This window comes from Nicotiana tabacum, chromosome 20 (assembly GCF_000715075.1).
Source record: "Nicotiana tabacum cultivar K326 chromosome 20, ASM71507v2, whole genome shotgun sequence".
Taxonomy (NCBI): domain Eukaryota; kingdom Viridiplantae; phylum Streptophyta; class Magnoliopsida; order Solanales; family Solanaceae; genus Nicotiana; species Nicotiana tabacum.
In genome coordinates, this window is record NC_134099.1 from 103,321,494 (window position 1) to 103,346,079 (window position 24,586).

The window sequence follows — 24,586 nt, forward strand, 5'->3', positions numbered from 1 at the left end:
TGGGAGAGGTTGATGGGGTGGTGGAGCTTGGGAATCATGAGGGCTTCTTTCTTGATGATAAAGGGGATTTGGGCGGCTTGTGGAAGGGCCGGAGTGAGGGTATTCTGGCATGTGTCCCAGTGTTTCAGGGCTTTTTTGTGTTTTGGCTATGGCTAGCTGCATTGCATTCATCTCTAGTCCCATCCTTTCAATCTTTTCCATCGCTTCTTTTAACAACTGGCTCATCGGCCTCTCTTCCTCATTACTATTCTCTGAAGTAGTCATGCTTGTTGCTATCGGTCCTTTGGATCTGGTTTGATAGGAGTGTGTTGCCAGAGTTCTTTAACAACTAACTTGTCTATATCAGACAACAACAAACTTTGTTAGCGTTAGAGTTTAACGGATTTGATCATAACACATAAAGGATGCCATGCTCCTAGGCAGTTAACCGTTTCTACATGCTTTGCTTCTAACAACATGCGTCATCCCGGCTTGCTCATTTGTCCTTTTATTGTTATTTTTGTTTTTTATTTTCTTTATTTATTAAAGCGGTCGAATCTTATGGGGATTGCCTACGTATCACGTCCCCGCGCGAATCAGACCAGGCGTAGTTCTGCCTTAAAGTAAAGAAATACAAAATTCTTGTGAAATCATTAAATTCATTCTCAAAATTTTGCTATTACAAATTACTTCAAACAAGGAATAGCAACAATACAGACTCCACGGTTCTTTGACCCTATTTGATTGAAGGAAAAATAGAAAACAACATATGGGAAAACATCAAAGCCTAAATAAACAAGACTCGACCAAAGGTTAATTTTCCAACTTAGGGACCCGCAAGGCATCATTCGGCCTTTTCGCGGTTCTAGGTGCGAGATCCCTTTCGAGCTGCTCCAACTCGTGCATGGTCTATTTGACATAACACATCACTGCTGAGAGAACGGTAACGCAGGTCATGTTCTCACACCGCCGACACCGTCTGATGATGGCATGGGCAATGGCCCTGATCTTATCTCTGGTTTGTTTCTTCTCTATGAGTAGGTGTCTTATCTGATCACTGCACGTCTTGAATATCTGTGAGTCCTGTATATGCTGATTCTTCAGCTTCCGCACTTCTGTCTTCATTTGGGCCAACAAGTCGTAACAGTATCTACTTTCCAATTGGAAATCCCTGGCCTGCTTAACTGCTTTAAACTCAAGTGTAGCCATCTCTCTCTTTATTTTGGCAACAGTCTTCTCGTGGTCACGTTTCAATTGGTTCAAGCATCGGTGATGCTTATCTACTCTTGTTCCCCACTGTGCCTTGAACTCTGCCATGACCTTTTTGGATTCTTCTAACCCGTCTCGCCATTCCGTGATTTCTCTTTTCAAACCCTTTATCAACTGCTGGTCTGATCGACTTCTGGGCTGCTCATCAAGAGACAATCTCAATTTTTGGATTTGGGCCTTAAGTTCTTCATTCTCTTGGATCAATCTATTCTTTTCGCTTCGATCCGCCGCGATTTGTACGCTGTTATCGAATTTCAGACTGTCCATTTGTAGCTTCAAATCACCAATCTCTGCCCGATAACCCTTCTCTTTTGCTAACCAGTTCCATTGCCCTTGGGATGATTCTACGAAATCTTTGAGATGCGGTCTCTTAGCCGGTCTTTCGTAGGACAGGCTACCTCTAAACCAAGCGTGATATCCTGGGGCGACTTCCCCTTTTGCCGTATCAATCACACAAGTGTTTGCTGTCAGATGTTGGCACTCACTCCAAATTTGGCGAACTTCTTCTTCAGGGAAATGACCGTTCGGACTGATTTCAATCACTTGGGTACTCAAATCTTCATCTTTCGGTACCACTTGGTACCTCCCAAGTTGCCTCAAAACCCGATACGGTGCATAAGGTTGGATACTTTTCAGTCCCATCAGCAGAAAGTGAGGACGGGTTGCCGGCATGTATATGATTTCCTCAATAGGTGACCATCCGAGCGTCCATTGGATTTGGCTGGCAGTGAGAGTTCGGAGAAATGAGGTCCATGATGTGACTCCCTCAGGTAAATTGAGCCCTTTGATTCTCGTGTAGAATTCTCCAATACAAGTTTTCTCGGGCGAACCATAACCCAAAAGCGAGGAGCGATGGCATAAATGATCGGTCATCCACATTTGCAACAGTAGGTTACATCCTTCGAAAAAGTCGCCCCTGGCTCGACAAGCAGTGAGAGCCCGGAAAATGTCAGCCATAATCATAGGCGCCAGAGTACTTTTATCTTGGGTAAGCAAAGTATTGACGACCCCGGTTACCTTTAGATCAATGTTTCCATCTTTCCTAGGGAACACTATAAGACCCAGAAAGGCTGTCATAAAAGCCACTAGCCTGTGTTCGTCCCACTTTTGTCGGTTGCCTCTACTGCATAGTTTGAAATCCGGCTTATTGAACCCGCCCACGTGGCCGTATCTAGAATATATGAGGTGGAGGCTGCGGAACCCTTTGGCAAGATCTGGATGGTGGAACGTTCGAGGTATTTTTAGGAAATCCAGAAACCGGTGTACCGTGACAGCTCTAGGTGCAATCAAGTATTTGAACCTAAAAGGGGCTTCATCACTTCCGATGTACCCTGCTATTTCTTCCAACGTCGGGGTGAGCTCGAAGTCCGAAAAATGGAACACGTTGTGTGCGGAATCCCAACAAGTGACCAATGATCTGATAATATCACCCCGGGGCTGAACGTTTAGTAGGTCCGGGAGACCTTTCAGATATTTCCTTACTTTGTCTTGCCCTTCTTTGCCTAAGTCGTTCCACCATAACCGCAACTCAAAAGGGATCTTGGTCATTACTGAAAAAGGTTCGTTTCGTATCGTGCTCATCCTGCACATTTATTAGGGTGATTATGCCAAGTGAATAAAATAAAAAAAACTTTATTTAGATCTACTTCTTCTTTTTTTCTTAAAATTAGGGGTCTAAAAACTTTTCAAGACTTTTTGGCAAGACAAATATTTTTGCAACAAATAAAGACATATATTTATATATATATATTTTATTATTATTACTCGGATTTTCATAAAAATAATAAAAAACATTTTTTTTAAAAAAAATAAGACTCTTTTTCATCTTCATTTTTACGACAAGACACACTATATATTTTTGAAAAACAAAATAGAACAACGACCTTTTTTTTCTTTTTTTCTTTTTTTTTCATTTTTCTTTGCTTTTAATAAAACAAACTAATAAGACGTTTTTTTTTCTTTCTCAAAATTTCGGCAGAGTTTTGACAGTATTTTGGCATTGGTTTTTTTCCAAAAAATAAACAATTAGCTCCTTGACCGCTATTTCTTCTTCTTTTTGTTTCCAATTTCACATTGTTCATAATATTCAAACACCGGTCAGCATGCGGGCGCGAGACAAATAAATGCACGGAAAACAAACAGGATGCATTAGGATGGTCCTTTCATATCAGGTTGCTAGTCCTAGACGGACCCAACCCCTGTGTTGAGCCCCCTAAGTCAAATGCAACGTGATGCAAATAAGCGTTCCTACTAGGGATCCGGCATGGAGTTTCGTTATACTAGGTTTATAACCTGGGTATATGTTCTAGACTGTGTACCCGAGCGGACAACTCGAGTCGAGGAGGGGCAACTTACCGGGAACCAAAAGGCCGTCCGGCTTCGTAACTTATCACGGTCGCTCAACTGTTATATTCGGCTTATTTATCTGATTTTAAATACAATTATGAACCATGTGCAAATTTTATCTTTTAACTGCTTTTGTCATTATTATTATTTTTACGAGAATTGCAACGTCGTGAAAACATATCTCGAACCACGTTACATCAATGTACCCGTGGTTATCGATATATCTCGACTCGGTTGAGATTTGGATTTGGGTCACATAAATGTGCACCCGAATTAAGGAAAATAAATTGTTAAAGGCGTGCCTAAAGCAACTAGCGTCTTGTTATTTTGGGGAAAGTCGTAAAAATTCGTTAAACGGCACATCCCGAATTCTAAATACTTTAATATATACATGCATCTAGAGGGCCCCGCAGCTTTGTACATTTTGTTTGTCGAGGCTCGTCTCGTTCTATTTTTAAAGGAATTTGCGACGTCATAGACATGCATCTCGAACCACGTCACAATCAATGTACCCGTGATTAGAAACACATTTCGAATCCGTCGAGATTTGGATTTGGGTCACATAAATGCACACCCGAATTTAAGAAGGTAAAATTATTAAATACGCGCTTAAAGAGGCTATCGCGTTATTATTCCGGGAGGGTCGTGAGATTTGCTAAACGACCCACCTTAGGGAATGAATGCTTCAACATATATATATTTAACAAGGGCCCCGCAATTTGTGTGTTTTTCTTTATTTTTTGTCGAGGCTCATCTCGTCCTTATTTTAAAAGGATATCCTATAGCAACTACGTTTCTTGTTGCGTTTGTCTCTACTAATTGAAAACAGTAGATAGCCCTAGTTAATTACATGCTCGCAAGTTATCTATACAGAATTCCGAGTGCTTGCACAAAATCAGTAGCACGGCCACGTACGCAGTCGGCCGAGCAAAAATTAAGGGCCCAAATCCAGCCCATGCGTGATGGACCAGACCTGAGCCATTGTTTGTTCGATGCAGGCCTGCTTGGTCTGTTTCGACCCGGGCTCGACCTTCGTGAGGTTGAGATTGCAGTCTCCGTGTTCTTTGTCTTAAAACATGGTTTACCAGTTATATGAAGCAGTTTATCAGAAAGGAAAGAACTTAACTAATAGAGTACGATTTTCATGCTTGGCCTACATTAAAGGACATACTACAAAGTAAAACTAAGTCTAAGATACAACCTATTTCATTGGGAATATTTTCACCTATCAGCATACATATATAAACTATCATTCAGCTAATCTATATTGATATACACTGGGCATACAGGCTACTTCTATTGTCAACACAGGAATGAAAATTATTATACAGTACATGATATCTAATGTAACAATCTATGTATGAAAGTCAACATCAGGTCTTTTCTTTTTGTATTCATGCTCAATTTTTCAATTACATTTGACATTGTATTGGTTGTGTACCTGGTATAGAGGACAAAAGAAGAAAGGAATGATCAGTTGGGCAGTATGCAACAAACACAGCAACAGCAGATACACAGCAACAACACAGCAACAAACCAACAACCACATGTGTTTTCCACAGTCCACAGACAACCAGCAACAGTTTCCAGAACAAAGAAAACCAACAGATGGTCGAGCACCAAACAAGTAATCCCAGAAAAGAGTAGTGAAACAACAGAAATAACAGAGTATTCGATGCAGCAACACCAGCAGTTCAACAATCACAAGCAGCTCAATCAGGGCAAACAACAGAACTTGGCCAAGACAGCTTGACCAATATGAATTCTTCTGTAGTTTTCAGACAGTGTTTGGTTACAGTGTTTCTGGAAATTTCCTTATATTTTTTCAGTTTTCTTCAACTCACAAGACCTCTCTCAAGACTAAAATTTCCAACCACTTTTAAGTTCTGAAATGGCCTATTTATAAGCCAAACAACCAGTGCAGTCAAGCTGCCTGGATCCTGCCAATTTGCAGACTGCCCATACCTATTAAATCCCACGCCTAAGCATCTTTTTGATGCCAGCCCTTTGTTCCCCACGCTTGGCTTATTCCTTTTGTTCAAGAGTTATGGGTTCATTTAAGTATTCATTTTAAACCCCATACTCTTGTGTCTTGTTCCCCATTGGCATTAGTTTAATCCCAATTTAGTACCCTACTTGTCAGCTCATTTAAACTAAGCTTTTCTGTTCTTTTCAAACCCCAGACTACCCCTGTTAAACCCTGATTATTACTGCCCTAAACCCATTGCAGCATCAGGGCATTTTGAACTTCTGAAAGTTCAAATTCAGAACTGCCCATGGGCTGAATCTTTTCAGTCGTTTTGCAATACAAACAAACCCATTTCAAACAGTGTCGGGCATTCAGTTAGTGACATGGTTCGATCAGTCATGTGACATTATTAGTTCATTTGATCAATTAGTTATAGAAAACTAATCGACGATGTTTATCAAGTCGACTATACTAAATACAACAGGTAATAATCAATCGTTCACATAAACAATACGTACAGGGACCCAAAGGGCATCGGACAACTTTTGTTCAATTACTGGGAACCTATATGAATTATTTATGCGACGACTATCCTAATCGAACATGTATATCACAGAATATATTCAGAACATACACAGAAAACAATCGACCAAAAAAAAGGTCTTTGACAGAGATGGAAGAAATTAAGAAAATTATCAGACAATAACACACAGTCACAACAAAGCATGCTAACAACTCAATCAAAATTAAAACAAAGAGAAGGGAAAACTTACTGAAAAAGTTTAAACCAAACTGACCCAAATCCGACTTAGCTTCGACCATTTGAGGCCGAACAAACTTTAATCAGGGTGTTCTCACACGAGAACACCTTGATTAAGGTCTATTAGACCTCAAACCCCTGTTAAGACCGGCCGGATTCCAAGGCTATTCGTGTTCTAGGTTTTGGGTCTTCAGATCTGGTTTTTGGGAGTTGTGGGTAGATTCGGACCAAACCAAACCTGGTTTGGTCACGAGGGAGGTTAGGGGAGTGTCTGGTACGAAGATGGTGAGGTTTGGTATAGGTCCGGGTTCGACTCGAATCTTCAAATGAAGATTCGAGATGAAGGAAGGTGATTCGAGGCTAGGGGGTAATAGATCCATGTTCAGGAGAGTGAGGGGGTCCTAGGGTGTTCAGGAGGTGGTCATCGGCGTATATGACGTCGGGTTCTGGTGAAAGGGAAATCAGGGCGGCTGCTAGGGTTTGGGGGGGTTTCAGTGTTTGGTGAAGACGATGAGTGGAGGGGGGTTCGGATAGGGGGCGCGGGGTGTTAGGTTAGGTTTATATATGGGGAGGGTGATTCAATCCTGGCCGTTGGATTGATTACAATTGATGGTCAGGATTGGGGAAGCTTAACAATACGGTGCCATTTGGTTAAGTAGGGGGTCGGTTAAAATGGGAATGGGTCGGGTCACGAGAGCCAATAAGGGCCATCGGATCAATGGAGATGGATGGCTCAGATTAACCGTCCCTAAAACGACGTCGTTTGGGTCCGTACTTGGGCAGGTCGGTCTTGGACTGGACTGGTGTGCCGGTTTTGGGCCTATTTTTGTTACATTTCTTGGGCCCAAACTGATTTTCATTCACTCTTTTCTTTTGTTTTTTTTTCTAATTTTAAAACCAAAATGAAATAATAAAAACAATGAAATTAAAACAAACAACAATGTAACATTTTAACACAATTATCACAAAAATATTTAAGTAAGTTAAATCACAACCTAGAACGAACGATGCATATATATATATTTTGAATTTTCTTTCAACGACCGAATTACGGTTTGATTACCATGATAGATGTACTTTGTATTTTGATCGATAAGATTAAATGCAAAATGGACCGAACCACAAATGACTAGCAGTACATGTCATGAAAAATTGAAAATTTGCACAGCGAGGTCACTGGTCACTATTTTTGTTTTCTTTTGGAGTAATTGTCCGTGAAGCAAAAATCACGTGCTTACAATAATTACAATTTATATCTTTTGTGTAAGCTTATAATGTTTTGTTTATTAGCTATGAATTAGTTTCAAATGACTAGTGTTTCAATTGATTATTTAACATTGTATTTTATAGAAACCTAGGGTTTAAGTTGTATTTATCATTATTTAACATTTTATAAAAATCTAGGATTTATAGAAATCTAGGATATAAATCGAAACTTTTAGGATATGAGTTGAATTTTTAGAATATGAATTGAAACTTTTAGGATATGAGTTGAATTTTTAGGATATAAATAGAAATTTTAGGATATGACTTGAACTTTTGTGGATATGAATTGAACCTTTAGGATATAAATTGAACATTTAGTTTATGTTTAAACGCGTAGGATAAGAATTGATGAACTTTTAGTTTTTAGGTTTTGTTCTTGTGAATTGAACTTGTACGATATAAATTGAAGCTTTTATGTACGACTTGAACTTTTTACGATATGAGTTGAAACTTTTAGGATATGAGTTGAACTTTTAGGAAATAAATTGAACCTTTAGGATATGTATTGAGCCTTTAGGATATGACTTGAAGTTTTAGTTTATGTTTAAACTCGTAAGATATGAATATAACTTTTAGTTTTTAGGTTTTGTTCTTGTGAATTGAACTTGTAGGATATAAATTGAAGCTTTTATGTATGACTTGAACTCTTTAGGATATGAATTGAACTTTTAGGAAATAAATTGAACCTTTAGCATATGTATTGAACCTTTAGGATATGACTTGAACTTTTAGTTTATGTTTAAACTCGTGGGATATGAATATAACTTTTAGTTTTTAGGTTTTGTTCTTGTGAATTGAACTTGTAGGATATAAATTGAAACTTTTAGGATATGAGTTGAATTTTTAGGATATAAATAGAAATTTTAGGATATGACTTGAACTTTTGTGGATATGAATTGAACCTTTAGGATATAAATTGAACTTTTAGTTTATGTTTAAACTCGTAGGATAAGAATTGATGAACTTTTAGTTTTTAGGTTTTGTTCTTGTGAATTGAACTTGTACGATATAAATTGAAATTTTACGATATGACTTGAACTTTTTACGATATGAGTTGAACCTTTAGGATATGACTTGAACTTTTGTGGATATAAATTGAAGGTTTCGGATATGAATTGAACTTTTAGTTTATGTTTTGGAATTTTAGATTGTCGGAGGATTATTAGAAGAGGTTGATGACATTATTAGACATGCAATAGAACTTCCACCAAGAATAACTAAGACACAGTACCTGGCAAAGTGTGCCTTTAATTATTCTTCTCATTAGCGACAATGATGATGAGAAGGCAATGGCATGTGTTTCAAATAGTGATGGTGTAGGTAGGAATTTAGTATTTTCTAAGTAGATAAAAGAAGAGCTTATAGAGTAATTCTGTACTTCATTTTCCATGAGGAAAAGAAGTTTAATTGAGAGTGACAAGGTTGATGAAGACGGAATGTGTTCCGTTGGTCATGGCAGTTCCCATAGAATGGGGATCATAAGACTCTATGATGACAGAGATTATAGGAAGTTTTGTTCTAAATTTTCTTTCAAGTCTGATCCGTACAAGCTTAATGTGATATTGGTGATATTTCTTCGGATTCAGACAATGATTTGACCGACAAAAGTATGGAAATGCTCTTAAAAAGAATTAAAGGTAAAATCTTTTCAGCATCCTTCTCTACCAAGAAAAACATTTTACCTTTAATTCTTTTTAAGAGCATTTCCATACTTTTGTCGGTCAAATCATTGTCTGAATCCGAAGAAATATCACCAATATCATATTAAGCTTGTACGGATCAGACTTGGAAGAAAGTTTAGAACAAAACTTCCTATAATCTTTGTCATCATAGAGTCTTATGATCCCCGCTTTATGGGAACTGCCATGACCAACAGAAAACATTCCGTCTTCATCAACGTTGTCACTATCAATCAAACTTCTTTTCCTCTTGGAAAGTGAAGTAGAGAATTCCTCTATAACCTCTTTTATCTACTTAGGAAATGTTAAATCCTACCTATACCATCACTATTTTGAAACACATGTCGTTGCCTTCTCATTATCATTGTAGCTATTGAGATCAACATTTGATCAAAGACACACCCTGTCAGGTACTGTATCTAAGTTATTCTCTGTATCCAAGTTCATCCCGAGTAATAGTACCACGAGGATAATCACCAAAGCCACCAGACAGCTTTATGATGCCAATGAAGCAAGATGAGGTATTCAATGAAACTCGTATTGTAAAGAAGAAGAAAGAGACTGATTCAGAAAGGAGGGTCGAACCTCGACTATATACATGTAGGTTTTTTACTTTTCATTAAGTATTTTGATTTACTTTTATATAAATTTTGAAATACTAATTCAATATATATAATTTTTCATATAGGTTCGCTTCACATGCAGCTGACGTGGGGGAATTCATACGCAGTCAACCACCTAATGAATCGGGCGAGGCAATCCAACTTTCGGACGAGGATGCTGAAAGAACACTCCTTGAGTACTTTATATACTTTGAACTAGACAAAAAAATTTAGTTCTATTGTGTTAGTTCTTTTTAGTTCGAATGGGCTTGTAATAAGCATTAACTTAGTTTTGTTAGCTTAATGTGTTAGTTCTATTGATTGTTGCTTTTAATTGTTGTTGTTGTTGTTGCTGGCATAAAATGCCTGTTTAGGATGTTTGGTAAGCTGGCAGGTGGTGTAGCTGCCAAAACAGGCAGTTTCTGCCAAAAATATACCAAGAAAAGCGACCAACTTTGGTCTCTATTTGGTCGCATTTCACTATAAAAAAAAATAATTTTCTGGGCAATAGCGACCAACTTTGGTCGCTACCTGCCCAGATTTCTATTAAAAAAAATACAATTTCTGGAAATATAGCGACCAATGTTGGTCGCTTATCTTTAAAAAAAATAATTAAATTCTTGAATTTAGCGACCAACTTTGGTCTCTATTGTCCAGATTTTAAAATATAATATTTGGATTAGAGACCAAAGTTGGTCGCTTTCTAATGATTAATGATAAATTAAAAACAACGTATTTCATATGTAGAGACCAACTTTGGTCGCCAAATTTATATTATTAAATTAATATAGCGACCAAAGTTGGTCACTAAAGTCAAAATCAGAATATTTGGTCCTTTTACCTTAGAGACCAAAGTTGGTCGCTAATTAGCGACCAACTTTGGTCCCTAAAATAAAGGGACCAACAATATTGCGACCAGGCATGTTTGGTCGCTTTTTGGTCGCTTTTAAGCGACCAACTTTGGTCGCATTTTGTGGTCGCTTTTTACCGGATTTCTAGTAGTGTTTCCCTTAACATAAATATTACTTTCTTCAGCCCCTCCCATTCTTCTTTTGGGTTGCCTCAAGGGTCTTGTAATAGACTAATAGTGTTTACCACGGGGATGATTAGTGGTTGTAAATGTTTGGTGGATGAATGATAAATTGTATATTGTGTGTAAGTGATTTGTATGTTCAATGTATCATTGTACGCACATTGATATACACTGGACATACAAAAACATATAATCTACATACAAAAGTCATACAATGATATAATTGTATGCAAGTTGAATGCATCAATACTTTTATATCCAAATTGTATGCGAATGGTATATTTTAGATGCTAATTGATGCGTGTGGATTGTATGCGAGTGGTATATTTTAGATGCTAATTGATGCCTTTGAAATGAGAAGCTTGAAGTTCATTTTTACTGTAGTAGTTATAACAAAAAATAAACGGCAATTGTCTGAACATCCATATTACGAGATTAGCCCTAGCTTACCGGTCATTGTCCCTATCACGACTCAAAATCCACTAAAGGTCGCGATAGCGCCGGACACTACTGTCATGTAAGCCAACACTAAATAGATAATTTAGTTCTCATTTAATATTTTAGAAATAATAATTTCCTTTGAATAAATAGAGAGAGATAGACTTCTCAGAGTAAATAATAATGTTTTCCAATTTCAATACTAAATATCTCATAATCAACTCAGAATCCGGTGTCACAAGTGCTTGAGCATTTACTAGGAAATAAAATAAAATACGGCAACTGTCTGGAATACAAATTTAGATAGGAAAGAAAATGTAAATACTCTGAAGGAGACTCTACTGGCTGCGGGTCGTAATATAGAATGCAATCTACTTAAGTCCCCATATCAACCATGCCGTTGCGCCCACTAGGCCACTAGCCATACATGTGCATGTACAATAAAATATACAGTAATTGTAGTATGAGTACGAAAACAACGCGTACCCAGTAAGTATCTAGTCTAATCTCAAAGAAGTAGTGACGAGAGGTCGACTCCGACACTTACTATGGCTAATAATAATATACGGATAATATGTTTAATCGTGAATTTTTATAAGACGATTGTAAACTCAATAACATGAAGCGGATAAATAATTCTTTTGTTAATAGGAGATTTTTAAATTTTATTTTCATCTTTTAACAATTTATATCTCCGGCCAAGGAGGCTATATCAATTATCAATAATTCCAAAACAATCAGTTAAGTCATGCGCAAATCATACCGAGGTCTTAAGGCCCGATCTAATATAATATTTAAACTATGCATTGCCGGAGGATCGAACGGCGCAAACCACAGATGTATCTATTTAATCTGCCAAGGCGTTCGGCCTGTTCCACGAAAGGAATACACATTCAAACAGTCAATCAAGAATTTATCAAGGAGAAATTATCCAAGGAAATGGAAAATCTTCTTTTAACAGTCAAGAAAATGAAGTTTCATCTTTTAGAAATTTATTTACCAAGTTCGATATGATTTAAGCAATTTAAATTGACAATAAAGTTACAAATATCACAAGTATAGCATGCTTTTGGGTCCTAGTCTATCTGGGCTTAAGCATAATGGTAGCTACGCACAGACTCTCGTCACCTCGATCTTACGTAGCCCCCACAAATAGAAGCACATATTGAATTATTTTACCTATGGGGTTTATTTACTCTTACAAGGTTAGAAAGGAGACTTACCACGCACCGAAGTTCCATAACCGGCTCCCAAGTCATTCAAGCAACTCAAATCGATGCCCAATGCTCTAAAACTAGTCAATAAATGAGCAAATCCATAAATATATACTCAAATCCTTATAATCCTATTTACAATAATTTCCAACTCCGTTTGAAAAGTCGATAAAATCACTCTCTGGCCCATGTGCCCGAATTTCGAAAATTTTCAAAGATAAACTTTACCCATAAGCTCACGAACTCAAATCTATAATTTATTCTTAATTCCATGCCTAAATTCGTGGTCAAAATCCAAAAATACCAATTTCTAGGTTTTTCTTCAAAACCCCAAATTCTACTAATTTTCATGCTTGAATCTATATAAAAATCTTTATATTTAACTCACAATAGGTGGGAATCACTTACCTCATGACTGATGATGAAATCCCCTCTTCAAAAGCTCCAAAAATCACCCAAGAACCGAGCTCCAACAATCCCAAATGAAAATGACTAAACGGCTAAGTTTGATCCCCTTATGTTCTGCCCAACTCTTGCTTCTACGGATCACTTGACCGCATATGTGATCCCGCATCAACGGATTCTGCCATCGCTTCTGCGATCCAGGACTCGAGTCCATTTCCGCATTTGCGGTCTCTCCAGTGCAGATGCGCACCCAAATCTGCAGATAATTTCCGCATCTGCGCCCCCAGGCTTCCTTTCTCATTCTCGCACCTGCGACACCTCACCGCATCTGCGACCTCACTGGTGCGGACAACCCTTCGCACCTGCGGTCACTGCCCTTCTTCGCCTAAACCGCACCTGCGACCATTTCCTCGCCTCTGCGGCCATGCACCTATGGTCAAACTTGCGCAGGTGCGATTACACCAGAACTGATGCACTCCAGCCATTCCTTAAGTTTCCACTTGATCCGTTAACCATTCGAAATCACTCCGAGGCCCTCGGGACCTCAACTAATTATACCAAAATTCACCAAAACACATTATGAACTTAGTCGAGCCTTCAAATCACATCAAATAATATCAAAATCACGAATCGCAACCCGATTCAAGCTTAATGAACTTTAGAACTTCAAACTTCTATATTCGATACTGAAACCTATCAAATCACATCTGATTGACCTCAAATTTTGCACACAAGTCATATTCGGCATTACGGTCTTACTCCAACTTCCGGAATCAGAATCCGACTCCGATATCAAAAAGTCCACTTCTGGTCAAACTTCTCAAAAAACCTTCAAATTTTTAATTTTCGCCAAATGACCCCAAAATGACCTACGGACCTCCAAATCCACATCCGGACGCGCTTCCAATACCAGAATTGCCATGCAGAGCTGTTCCCAGTCTTAGAATCTCAAACGGACGTTGATAATATTAAAATGCACTTTAACCCAAATTTATTAAATTCTTCCAAAATGCCAACTTCCACAATAGGCGCCGAAATGCTCCCGGGTCATCCAAAATCCGGTCCGAACATACACCCAAGTCCGAAATCATCATACGAACCTGTTGGAACCTTCAAATCCAGATTCCGAGGTCGTTTACTCAAAAATCCAACCTTAGTCAATTCTTCCAACTTAAAGCTTCCGAAATGAGAATATCTCCAAATCAACTCCAAACTTCCCGAAATTAAATTTCGACCATGCGTACAAGTTATAATATCTGAAGTGAAGCTTTTCATGGCCTCAAATTGCCGAAGAATGTGCTAGAGCTCAAAACGACCGATCGAATCGTTACAGTCCACGTGATGAAGTTTTAGAGGTATGGCATCGTACTGAATAATTTTCTTTTATTTTCGGGATTCATCTTATCTATCAACCTCATTTCACCTTTATTTACTGAACTTCGTCTGGATATGTGTTGTTTTAGCTGCCAAGCTTTATTATTATGTAAATTACCTTTTTGTACTCATGCCAACCCCAGAATACACGATCATAAATAAAATACTATTGTCTATGCAGAGTTCTTTTATTAAAAGGACCACGTGAGTATCAGTCTGATTAGATAACAAAAGTCGGATCTAGTTGTTGATACTTCGACATTATTAATTCTTTGGTGTGTTTTGCCTTTTTTACCACCTCTGCAACTGGGAGTTTAGCAGGGTAGAGATGTGCTTGGAAAATGGTATTGAAAACTTAAAAAGGAGTTGGTCCGTCATTAAACAAATCTTCGAGTTAAAAAATCGTGTTTATAAAATTGGACTTGATTTTCAGTTGGATGTTGTGGCAAACACTTGAAAATACTCTAAGGAGCTAATATCTAAATTTTCGGACGATTTAGTGAAGATTTCGAGCGGATTTAACAGAATACTCAGTCCTGCATCAAAGGAGGAAGAATAACTTAATTCTTCAATTTGTCTGGATTATATATATCTTACAAAAAAAAAAAAAGTATAGCTATATCTAATAACACAAAAACCTAACTAAAATGAGATAAATAAGTTTATAATTTCGTATATAGCACGCTAAGCCCAATTAAGTTTAAGCGATTTATTTTGTTAAATCTTTTAATGAGTTAAAAAACACTAAGTGAGTACGTAATAAAATGTCATGGAAAGATTTCTACATAAGTTGTGTGGTAGGTTACAAGCGTACAAAACTTTATGACATTTTCTTTTTTTTTTTTGTTTTTTTTTTTTTTGGTTTTTTTGTTTGTTCGTGTGTGTGGTAGGTTACAAGCGTACAAAACTTACGATCAAATCATTAAATTCGGAAAGTTTGACGTCTAAGATAAACAATATTCACACATGCAATGTTAGAATAGGTAGTTTTTTAAATATTAATATCTTAGTTGTAATTTTGTTCTTTAGCGCAGGGGCGGATTTACGTTTACCGAAGCGGTGTCACGCGACACTGATTCATCGGAAATTTTTACTAAATATATGTATTAATACTGTACGGAAATAGATAATTAGGAAATGGACTCCAATTGATATGAATTTTGTCTTGGTGTGTTGGTAGAACAAAATTAGCTCATCTTTTTTTTTTTTTGCAAATATTTGAGAGAAGACCTTTTCTAACTTAAGACTCAAAAAAATTAATAGACTAAGACTATTTTTTGTCTAAAAGTATGATAATCAAAGTTATGTTCCAATTCTTTTATAAAAAACACAAAAAGTATATCTTACAAAAGAAAAGTATAGCTATATCTAAAACACAAAAACCTAACTAAAATGAGATAAATAAGTTTATAATTTCGTATATAGCACGCTTAGCCCAATAAAGTTTAAGCGATTTATTTTGTTAAATCTTTTAATCACTGAGTTTAAAAACACTAAGTGAGTACGCAATAAAATTTCATGGAAAGATTTCTACATAAGTTGTGTGGTAGGTTACTACCGTACAAAACTTATGACTTTTTTTTTTTCTGTTTTTGTTTGCGTGTGTGGTAGGTTACAAGCGCACAAAACTTACGATCAAATACATTAAATTCGGACAGTTTGAAGTCTAAGATAAAACAAGATAAACACTACCAAAAAAAAAAAACAAGATAGACAATATTCACACATGCAATGTTAGAACAGGTAGTTTTTTAAGTATAAATATCTTAGTTGTAATTTTGTTCTTTAGCGCCGGGGCGGATTACGCTTACTGAAGCGGTGTCACACGACACCATTTCATCGGAAATATTTGTTAAATATAGGTATTAATACTGTACAAAAACGGATAATTAAAAAAAATAACTCCAATTGATATAAATTTTGTCTTGGTGTATTGGTAATGTGTTTGATTTTCTCTTAGAGGTCAAAGATTCAAACCTCAACTAGCACATCTTTCTTTTGTAAATATTTGAGAGAGCCTTTGTAGTTAAAAATTGTGATGAAATAGAATTGAACTCAAGACCTTTTCCAACTTAAGACTCAACAAAGTCCATAGACTAAGGCTATATTTTGTCTAAAAGTATGATAATCAAAGTTATATTCTAATTCTTTTATAAATTTTGACACCGCTTACAAAAATTCCTACGTACAACCCTGCTTTAGTGTATACCTTATCTAGCCCTTCATGGAAACACGATAGCCTTTGTTTCTTGATACTTTCATATTTGTTTTTCTCTTTTTATTGCATAAAAAGCAGTGACGGATCCAAAATTTTATACAAGCGGATTCAAAAAAAATAACTATAGGTATTAGTATAGGCGGTGTTGGGTATGACAAGCATATAAGGTTTGATCATTTTTTTTTCTTAAAAAACAAATCTCAAACTAAAGTCATTTCAAGGTCGCACTCAATAGTTTTAACAAAGTTAAAAATACTTTTAAAAAGATACGAAAAGTTATATGTTTCTATTTTTAGCAATTTATCTATCTAATTTAACAAATTTTACTTCAAGAAATTCACTTTAAGAAAAGTACTAGCTCTAAGATATTCGTATAAAATCTATAATTTTTCTTGTTATTATGTTAGAAGTTGTTAGTTCTAAACAAAATAGAATAAAAAAATTTATAAATACTAAAATAATTCCAATAATTTGTGAGAAATTTTAGTATAAAACAAATAGAGATTTCAACATTGACTAAAATTAAATTAAACTAACAAATACATAATTTGAATAAATATCCTCAAAATTTGAATCAAAATTCATGTTGTAGGTAGGTTTAATTTTTAAAGCAAATTAACAACAACAACAACAACAACAACAACGACCCAATATAATCCCACAAGTGGGGTCTGGGGAGGGTAATATGTACGCAGACCTTACCCCTACCCCGAAGGGTAGAGAGGCTGTTTCCAGGAGACCCTCGGCTCAAAAAAGCAATAGGAGATGATATATTAGTACCATAGAAATGCGTAATAAAAATAACAACAATAACAACAACAATATATAAAAGATACGAAATATGGAATACAGTATACAAAATACGAAATACGAAATAGATGGCTGGTATAGTACAACTAGAAGGGAAAGCCCTGCATCAATAGACGACCAATGACATTCCTAGTCTAACTCCTAACTGGATAGTCTCCCTCTATTGCGCTGTAGAAATATTCACACTCTCCCCTAACCTACAACCTTAATGCTCGACCTCCATAATTCCCTATCAAGGGCCATGTCCTCAGTAATCCTAAGTCGCTCCATGTCCTGTCTGATCACCTCTCCCCAATACTTCTTAGGTCTTCCTCTACCTCTCCGCGTGCCCACTACAGCCAGTCGCTCACACCTCCTCACCGGTGCATCAGTGCTCCTCCTCTGAATGTGCCCGAACCATCTGAGTCTTACTTCCCGCATCTTGTCCTCCATGGGGGCCACACCCACTTTCTCTCGAATATCTTCATTCTTAATCTTATCCATCCTTGTATGCCCGCACATCCACCTCAACATCCTCATCTCTGCTACTTTCATCTTCTGGATGTGTGAGTTCTTTACTGGCCAACATTCAGTTCCATACAACATGGCAGGCCTAACCACTGCTCTATAAAACTTACCTTTTAGTAACGATGGCACTTTCTTGTCACACAAGACTCCCGACGCTAACCTCCACTTCATCCACCCCACCCCTATACGGTGTGTGACATCCTCGTCAATCTCCCCGATCCCCTGCATAACCGATCCAAGGTACTTGAAACTACCTCTCTTGGGAATGACTTGAGAGTCAAGCCTCACTTTAACTCCCGCTTCCGTCGGCTCAACTCCAAATTTGCACTCGAGGTATTCCGTCTTCGTCCTACTCAACTTGAAACCTTTCGACTCAAGAGCATGTCTCCAAATCTCTAGCCTCTCGTTGACTCCGCCTCTTGTCTCGTCAATTAGAATAATGTCATCAGCAAATAGCATGCACCATGGAACCTCCCCTTGAATATGATGAGTCAGTGCATCCATTACCAGGGCAAATAGGAATGGGCTGAGCGCAGACCCTTGGTGCAACCCCGTAATAACTGGAAACTGTTTAAAGTCGCCTCCTACTGTCCTAACCCGAGTCTTAGCTCCCTCATACATGTCTTTAATCACCCTAATATAGTTACTCGGGACCCCTTTATCCTCTAAGCAGCTCCACAAGACCTTCCTAGGCACCTTATCGTACGCTTTCTCCAGATCAATAAACACCATGTGGAGATCCTTCTTCTTATCTCTGTACTGTTCTGCCATCCTCCTAATAAGGTGGATAGCTTCTGTGGTAGATCGTCCCGGCATGAACCCGAACTGGTTGTCTGAAATAGACATCGTCCTTCGCACTCTCATTTCTATCACTCTTTCCCAAACTTTCATGGTATGACTTAATAATTTGATGCCCCTATAGTTGTTACAGCTCTGGATATCACCTTTGTTCTTATACAGTGGGACCATTGTACTCCACCTCCACTCTTCAGGCATTCTCTTAGTCTTGAATATAACACTAAACAATGCAGTAAGCCATTTCAAGCCTGCTCTACCCACACACCTCCACAGTTCAACCGGAATTTCGTCTGGCCCGGTAGCTCTTCCCCTTCTCATCTTACGCATTGCCTCCATGACTTCATCGATCTCAATGTCCCTACAATTACTTACTTCATGGTGACTGTCGCCATTCCTCGATTCCCCAAGTATAGTATCCTGATCCCCTTCTTTACTTAGAAGTTTATGAAAATAGGTCTGCCACCTCCTCTTAATCTGGTCATCTCCCATCAAAACTTTGTCGTCATCATCTTTTATGCACCTCACTTGGTCCAGATCCCGAGTTGTCCTCTCTCTCGCCTTAGAAAGTCGGAATAACTTCTTCTCCCCACCTTTGTTCCTTAGTTCCTCATACAGACGAGCAAAAGCTGTCGTCTTAGCCTCCGTCACTGCCATCTTCGCCTCCTTCCTAGCTACCTTATACCTTTGACTGTTCTCTCTCTTCTCCTCCTCGTCAGTGCTCCCTACTAACCTTAGGTAAGCCGCCTTCTTTGCTTCCACTTTACCTTGGACCACTGCATTCCACCACCAATCTCCTTTGTGTCCACCATAGTGGCCCGTAGATATCCCTAACACCTCTCTCACCGCCTTTCTTATACAGTCCGCCGTCGTCGACCACATTGTGTTTGCGTCCCCACTACTTCTCCAAGCTCCCATTGCCGATAACCTTCCTTCCAACTCCCATTGCTGAATAATTATTACTATTCATTTCAACCAAAGAAAATAAAGTAAAATAGTAAAATAAAAAAGGAGAGGACATGAGAGTAACAAATTCAGAAGGGACAAAGTGTTGGTAGTACGTAAAACTCCTTCCGCTAAAAATATATTGAATTGCGCTGAATGGATTCGAAGTCGGTACAATCCTAAATTTTGAACCCACTGGACAAACTCGACAGGCAGCGCAATTGTGTCAAGTGGGTTCAAGTTATTATTATTTATATAAAGAATATCTTTGTTAAAATTATAATTTTTAATTTTTCAACACCCTTGGTGGGTCCGCCCCTGATTATTAAAATCATAAGAACAATCAGCCGCGTGCTTCACGTGTACCATTGCCTGTTGTGTATAAATAGTTTGAAACCTTTCACTGCAAAAGCACTCATCCCAGCAATGGCTTCTTCTTCTACTCTTCCTTTATGCACCACAAAAACTCCATTTTCTTCCTCCACCAACTCATTTTTCTTTGCAAAACCCTCTCATCTTTTCCTCAATGGAAAAGGTAACCAAAGTTTCAAGGTTTCATGCACAGGCGAGCATGACGGAAACCAGCTTGACGCAGTTAAAGAAGGAGCTGTTGACAGAAGGAATGTCCTTTTGGGTTTAGGAGGGCTGTATGGCGCAACTAATCTTGCGCCATTAGCCTCTGCTGCTCCCGTACCACCCCCCGATCTAAAATCATGTGGCCCGGCCACGATAACGGATGGTCCAACTGTACCATATTCTTGTTGCCCCCCTACACCAGATGATATGGACAGCGTTCCATATTACAAGATCCCTCGCATGTCCAAGCTTCGTAAGCGGCCCCCTGCCCAAGACGTGAGTGAGGAGTATATAGCCAAGTACCAGTTAGCCACTAGTAAAATGAGGGAATTAGACAAAGACCCATTTGATCCTCTTGGCTTCAAGCAACAAGCTAATATCCATTGTGCTTATTGCAACGATGCTTACACAATGGGTGACCAAAAGTTACAAGTTCACCAATCGTGGCTTTTCTTCCCGTTTCATAGATGGTACTTGTACTTCTACGAGAGAATCTTGGGCTCCCTCATCGATGATCCAACTTTTGCTCTGCCATATTGGAACTGGGACCATCCAAGCGGCATGCGTTTGCCTGCTATGTTCGATGTCGAAGGTTCTTCCCTCTACGATGCAAGACGTAATCCACATGTCCGTAATGGAACCATAATCGATCTTGGTTTTTTCGGTGATGAAGTCAAAACTAATGAAATACAGATGATAACTAACAACTTAATTCTAATGTATCGTCAAATGATAACTAATGCTCCATGCCCGCTGTTGTTCTTCGGAGAGCCTTACAGATTCGGATCTAAACCCAATCCGGGGCAGGGAACCATTGAAAACATTCCTCATACTCCGGTTCACATTTGGACTGGTACTGTGCGGTGTACGGATTTGGGTAATTGTGTGCCATCATACGGTGAGGATATGGGTAATTTCTACTCAGCTGGTTTAGACCCAGTTTTTTACAGCCACCACGCCAATGTGGACCGCATGTGGAATGAATGGAAAGCACTAGGAGGGAAAAGAAGGGATCTCACAGACAATGATTGGTTAAACTCGGAGTTCTTTTTCTACGATGAAAACCGCGACCCATGGCGTGTGAAAGTCCGAGACTGTTTGGACAGCAAGAAGATGGGGTATGATTACGAACCGAAAGCCACACCATGGCGTAACTTTAAGCCAGGGAAAAAGACCACACCGGGCAAGGTGAATCTACGTTCAGTTAAGCCAGCCAGCAAGGTATTCCCACTCTCAAATCTGGACAGAGCAATTTGCTTTAGCATAGAGAGGCCAGCTACATCAAGGAGTCAGCAGGAGAAAGATGAATTTGAGGAGGTGCTAACATTCAAGAATTTAAAGTATGATGATAGCAAGTATATAAAGTTTGATGTGTTCGTCAATGCAGACAAGACTGTGAATGCAGATGACATTGACAAGAAAGAATATGCAGGGAGCTATACCAGCTTGCCACATGTTCATGGACCTAATAGTGGCAATCATGCGGTTGAAGTACAAGAATTCAAGCTAGCCATCACTGAACTGCTAGAGGACTGTGGTTTGGAAGATGAAGACATTATTGCGGTAACTGTGGTTCCAAAGACGGGGGGCGAAGTGGTCAGCATCAACAGTGTGTTGATTGAACTTAAGGATTGTTATTAATTAAGTCCAAATGTATGTATGTATGTGTGTCTTAGGGGTCCTTCCTTTGATGCATCACATAAAATAATGCATGCATTAACATGTGTATTAATAATACCTTGTTTGATATACTTTTTGAACTTATGCATTAGTTATGCAAACATTAGTTATACATCCTATTTGTATTATCCTATGTATAACTAATACATAAGAAGCCATGGTATTAACAATGCAATGAGTTTTAATGCATCCATTAGCTTAGTTAAAGACAAAATTATCTTTCAAAATTTATGCTTGATTAAATATATTATTATATTAATGCAAGTTTGAAATAATCCAAGAAAGTGGAAAATAAAGTTATATTCCTAGTAAATAAATAAATACTTAGCATATTTTTTTTTTGAAATAAATATTCACTTCTATATTACAATATAAGTAGACAAATCAAATATTTTTTTAAAACCTTTTTCATATAAAAACATTCCTCAATATATGTTTCATTTAAAAAGATAAAGTATGGACTGATTATGAGGATGTTTTTGTAAACAGACAATTCTTTTACAAATTGTGCAATGCTTTAATAACTCAAACCAAACAATGAATAAGAAATATGTCATCATAACTAATGTCAGCATAACTAATACCAACATTACTAATACACCATATTCATCATTATTCTTATACATCCTGCCAAACGACCCCTAAGAGTGAACAAAGTCACAAGAAATTAAGCATAAATCTAGGCCTACTGCAGCCAAAATTAAAGTGGAGCCTCATCTTTTAATTTTGATGATTTTCTCCCCGGACAACGTCACTGCTAATGTTATATCTTTTTGGTAAGGATTTAGTTATACATGTTAGATATATTTAATAAAATAGCTTTTTAGCTATCAGTGAATTTTATCTTTACCATGGTAGAAAGTTATTCTAGCTATCAGTGAATTTTATCTTTACCATGACAGCATGTTAGTTATTCTTTTTTTTTTTAATTAATTCATCCACCCAGGTTTTCATCTCCTGAGGTGGTGGGGTTTGGCTGAACCCCTACCTTGTTTATTTGATGAACAAAAGATACAAAGGAGGGGGACATAAAACCAAAACTTCCGAAAATAAATAGCTAAATACATGTAACAGTCGTTGACTAAGACCTAGGCTTTGGGTTGTGCGAGCACATTACAAAAAAGGAGAGGGAAGAGCTACCAGTGGAATGAGAATTGGAGTATATTGTAGCTCTTCCGATGGTGCTTATGGTGGTTTGAAGAACCAACCGGAATATTTTTTACCGTTATCCTAAAGGCTGGAATTTATATTCTGTCCATTTGAAGGGCGCCTCTGGCTTCAATAGGCAAATTAGTTAGATTGAAGAATAATTGACTATCAAAAATTGATGTCGCATATTTGGATAGCGTGTCTACCATCTCGTTTCCTTCCGTGAAGTAGTGCTTTACAGAGATGCCATATTGATATACCTTATTTTGGATTTGGGAGATGTCATTGTGTAGATTCCATGGATGGTTGAATTTCCCTAGTATCATCTTGACAACCAACAATGAATCCATTTCAAGTGTGAGGTTAGTGCAGTTTTGATTGCAGTACCAAAGGATTCCTTTTAGTGCCGCTTGAACCTCCGAGTAGTTGTTGGTTAAGAATTGGATAGGTGCGGCACAGGCCATTACCATTTGTTCCTTTTTCTTCCTAACAACACCACCACCACCTGCTTTACCCTTATTAACCATGTAACTTCCGTCTGTGTTCAGCTTCCATGCATCCCCTTCTGGTATGTTTTATTTAACCATCAAACTTTGGATTTTTGGCTTGTAGGCTTCTACAACTTGGCATACTTTACTCCATGGCCATTCCCAATCCATTTGATTGTACTTTTTTCCCAAAGAGACCTTTGCCCGAAGTAACACTTGTAGGCATATTCTAAAAATTGATATTGATTTGTTTCCATATTTCTTTCCACATCTTACCTTCCATATTTCCCAGCATACAATGATTGGGGTAATTTGTAGGAGAAATTTGTGGATGGAATTCTTTGCTTGCATGTTCCACCATTGGTTTACGATGTTGAGAATTGTGCTACCTTGTGGTTGGAATCCCAGAAGTGTAGCAATTGTTATCCATATCCTTTTTGCTGCCTCGCTAGTAGCAAATAGGTAATTTGTAGTTTTCTCTACTGGAGTCCTGCAACAACAACAATTAGAGTTAGTGTTAATGCCAATTTTTTATAGCACTTCATTTAATGGTAACCTATTTTTCAAAATTCCCCAAGTGTTGAAGGAGATTTTGAATGGCAGATCTTTGTTCCAGATCTTGGCTACTAAAGGACTAGTTCCTCTTTTCGTTCTCAAGAGCTGGTATGCTGAGGAGCAAGTAAATGAACCTTTAGCATTAAGGGTCCATATGGCATGATCTTTGATGCTTAGGTGTCCGATGTGTACATCATTTATTTTTTGAATAACTTGAGGGGAAACTATGTCTTGCAGTGGCTCTATGTTCCACTTCCGCTCGCAGAGATACTCGCAAACCTTGATGTAACGACTCCGCCGGTTGTTTTAAGAATTAACGCCCCGATCTCCTATTAACTGCTTTTCTCGTGTTTGTTTCTGCTATTTTGAGTTGCCGGAAAGATTCGTTTTGAGTTTCGGAGTGTTTTGGGACATTTAGTCCCTAAATGAGGGCTTAAGCTTTAGAATTTGGACCGTAGTCGGAATAGTATGAAGGCAGCCTTGGAATAGAATTTTGTTGGTTCCGTTAGCTTCGTTGAGTGATTTCGAA

At 38.0% G+C, this 24,586-nt stretch overlaps 1 protein-coding gene across 1 annotated transcript; it reads left to right on the plus strand.

The window, feature by feature from the left end:
• Nucleotides 1–20,011: 20,011 nt before the first annotated feature.
• On the plus strand, nucleotides 20,012–21,945 carry LOC142174168 (polyphenol oxidase E, chloroplastic-like). Its single transcript, XM_075239937.1, has one exon. The coding sequence runs from the start codon at nucleotides 20,036–20,038 to the stop codon at nucleotides 21,824–21,826; it is 1,791 nt and encodes a 596-aa protein (XP_075096038.1). The 5' UTR covers nucleotides 20,012–20,035; the 3' UTR covers nucleotides 21,827–21,945.
• The last annotated feature ends 2,641 nt before the right edge of the window (nucleotides 21,946–24,586 follow it).

Coding starts and splice junctions, on each gene's coding strand:
- LOC142174168 (XM_075239937.1), top strand. CDS start 20,036: ATGGCTTCTTCTTCTACTCTTCCTTTATGCACCACAAAAACTCCATTT.